Genomic DNA, 3,584 nt, shown 5'->3' with positions numbered 1-3,584 from the left:
GTTTTTTCGTTATACAACCATAAGCAACCGCGACTAAGGCTATCTTTGTCTTCTGATCCCTGAAAACAAAGATAGCCTTAATCGCGGTACCTTTTGGTAGCTTTTGGTTGGATAACGAAAAAACGCCTCAATCAGCGAGGCGATATGGCCAGTGGCGAAGAAAATATTTTTTTTACACCACTGCTCATATCGCCTTGCTGATTGGTTGCTACTTCCGCTACTTAATGTTTGACGGTTGCATGTAAATGTACCTTTAACAACACTTGTCATCAATTCGTCACATTGACGTGGACGTGGATGTCGTGGATTCATACAATTGATAACTGTTGATTATGCTTTGGACATACAGATAAGGCTCTCATTTATAAAGTTACGGTGATTCAAGGTTATTTCCAATCATGCAATCGTCAAGCATGTTACGAGACAATAAAAGAGTATTGAAGCAATTTTGCAACTGCAAGATCTTGCGTGACAGCAGGATTCAAACAGAGGATCTTTGGGTGCGAAATGGAAAGATTGTGAATCCAGAAAAGATTTTCTACGATGAAAAAATCAAACCAGATGTTAGAATAGACTGTGGCGGCGCTTTGATCTCACCGGGATATATAGATGTGCAGATTAATGGTATTTAATTAAATAAATTCTTTACACAACATATTTTACTCAAATAAAGTATATATTGTGCAAAAGATTTTTCACACATACATATTTCTTTACTTTTGTTAAATTAAAAATTAATAATTTGTATACATTATAAATTAGAACTTAAAAATTTTTGGTAAAATTTGATACAAAATATAGATCATAAAATGAGGAGCAATATAGGGTTAAACATATAGTAAATACAGATATTAGATCATTAATTTATTTATAAAAGCATAAAATGCAAGATTCTTATTAAATATTAGAAAATCTACATTAATTTGCATTAGATTGTAAATCTATATTAATTTTAACAACTTATCATTTCTTTTGCATTTGATAAAATATTTTTGGTAAATGTTAAAAAGACCCCTTTCACCTCAAATGTTGATAAAAAAAACACTAAATCAATGCATTTTCTTGTAAAAATGAAGAATCTACAAGAAAAAAGTGTCATTCTGCTTTGTGAAAAAAAATATTTTAAGTTAAAAATGCGCATTGCAGTATCTCGTGACTGTGACAGATTTCCTAACCTGAATAATCGTTAACTTTTATTTCTTTTCACAAAGCAGAATGACACTTTTTTTCTTGTAGATTCTTCATTTTTACAAGAAAACGCATCAATTCAGTGTATTTTTATCAACATTTGAGATGGAGGCGGTCTTCTTAACATTTATCAAATTTTCTAATATCTAATAAGAATCTTGCAATTTTTTTGCTTTTATAAATAAATCAATGATCTAATTAAATCATGAGAATAAGCCATTAACGGTCAAGCTAGATCTTGGAAACTTCTAATATAATTTTCGTGTAAATTTATATATTACGTTTGTAGATTTCTAAATATGTGCCAAAATTTTTTTCAAATTTATAATGCAACTAATAAACTACCGCAGTACTATCATGAGTTAAATTGACTAACAATCTAACAATTTTGATATACATTGCATCTTGGATCTTAATAATATGTTGAATGACATATTAAAATCTATGAATGACATATTAAAAATCTGTAAATAATTTAATTACATTGCGAAAAATATTACCTTGGCTGGGAGTCAAACCTGGATCGCTTGCTTTACACGCAAGTGTCCTAGCCAATTAGACTACAATGAACTAATGTCTACATTTATTTGTCAGGAGGATTTGGTATAGATTTTTCATGTAATATTGATAATGTGGAAGAAGGCATTGCTAAAGTAGCAAAGGGATTGTTAGAACATGGAGTAACATCCTTTTGCCCTACATTGGTTACATCTCCTACTGAGATATATCACAAAATCTTACCAAGAATAAAGAAACAAAATGGAGGTAGTCATGGTGCTGGCGTGCTAGGTGTTCATATAGAAGGACCATTTATTAGTCCAAACAAGAAAGGTGCCCATCCAGAACATTATATCAGAAAATTTGAACAGGTAATAGTTTAATTTATTCTGTAATTTTTAGTAAATTATAAAATAATCAATATATTTTATGTTAAAAATTTATATATATTTTTTCTAATAGGGATTTAAATCAGTAACTGATATGTATGGTGATCTAGACAATGTGTGCATGTTTACGTTAGCACCTGAGATATCGAATGCTACATCTGTTATTGAAGAGTTATGTAGAAGAAATATTAAAGTATCTCTTGGTAAGTTAAAATTTTAATATTCTCAATGTTAATATACTTTCATGATATAATTAAATGCAATTGTTCTTATTTTGGAATTCTATATTTCAATTTTTATAATTTATATATATTGAATCTCGTAGATTGGTATAAAGTTCTTTAAATCAATATGTATACCAATTTATATATTCTAGGACATTCTGTAGCAAATTTAAATGAAGGAGAAAAAGCAGTTAAACATGGAGCATCGTTTATCACTCATCTATTCAATGCCATGTTGCCTGTGAGTTGGAAAGATTTAGAATATGTTCAAAAATGACTTGTGTACAAGGAATGAAAGTAATCATTTCTCAATCTTTTAAACGCTGGATATGATTTTGTTTATCAAATAATTTTATTACATTTTTTTAGAATTTATAGTTAACGTTGCAAGAAAGACTTATTTTAACATATTTTATCATATTATAACTATAATATTTGTTGGAGAAGTTTTATTGCAATCAAAATAAAATATATTGTGATTATTTTTAGTTTAAAGAAATTGTATCAATTATGGTTAATAAGATATTAAATTAACGTAAGACTTATTACATACATATTATTGCGACTGTATTATTAAAAATTAATCAAAAATATTTTTTAATTATATTATTCAAATTTGTTAGGATGCCGATTAATCTGATAAATATTGTTCTAATAAAAAAATTTATATGATAAATTAGTCTTTTTTGTGACTTTAATCTTAATTTTTTATTTAATTATGATAATTTGATAAACGGAATTATATTCAGCGTAGAGAAAACTAAAATTTAATTTAATTTGTTGTACGCTGGTCTAACAATGTGTGGGGAAAAATAAGTAAGGGGAAGTTATTTCAAATTATTAGAGTTGCGTTTTAAAGACCGGTTGTGTTCGGCGCGCAATTTGGGGGAACTTTTCAACGTATATTACTTGAAAATATTGCGAAGAATATTACTACGTCGACTCGCCATCAGAGGTCTATGGATATTCGTAAAGTTTCTCGCAAGTACTGAAATACGCGCATATCTGTATATATAGAATCTCGATTTAAGAACTAAAACAGGCGTCTAAGGTAGGCTCCCACTACATTACCTTACTGATGAGTCCAGTAGTGGAAGCCGGGACGAAACGCCAACTTGTGATATTCTTCGCAATATACTAAATTAATTTTAAGAATTCGGTTGTGGCTGTTGAGGACTCTGTGAAGTCGAAACTGTCCGTATATACCGGGGTATTATAATAAATTTATATATATTTCTAACATCTAGTATAAGCTCAATTGTTCTAGACCTGGGAGGTATATTAA

The 3,584-nt window shown here is 29.1% G+C and overlaps 1 protein-coding gene across 1 annotated transcript in view; it reads left to right on the top strand.

Annotated features, from left to right (window-relative positions):
• The first annotated feature begins 298 nt into the window (after positions 1 to 298).
• LOC108778135 (N-acetylglucosamine-6-phosphate deacetylase) overlaps positions 299 to 3,584 on the top strand; it is a 4,678-nt gene continuing 1,392 nt past the window's right edge. The window contains exons 1-4 of the mRNA XM_018545233.1: positions 299 to 624; positions 1,783 to 2,057; positions 2,149 to 2,278; positions 2,452 to 2,540. Of these exons, the coding sequence (XP_018400735.1) occupies positions 399 to 624; positions 1,783 to 2,057; positions 2,149 to 2,278; positions 2,452 to 2,540 (720 nt within the window). The 5' untranslated portion in view covers positions 299 to 398. The remainder of the gene's footprint in view (positions 625 to 1,782; positions 2,058 to 2,148; positions 2,279 to 2,451; positions 2,541 to 3,584) is intronic.

This window comes from Cyphomyrmex costatus, unplaced genomic scaffold, assembly GCF_001594065.2.
Source record: "Cyphomyrmex costatus isolate MS0001 unplaced genomic scaffold, Ccosl1.0 scaffold488, whole genome shotgun sequence".
Taxonomy (NCBI): Eukaryota; Metazoa; Arthropoda; class Insecta; order Hymenoptera; family Formicidae; genus Cyphomyrmex; species Cyphomyrmex costatus.
The sequence above is the reverse complement of the archived record's forward strand: the minus strand, read 5'-3'. Positions and strand labels throughout refer to the sequence as shown.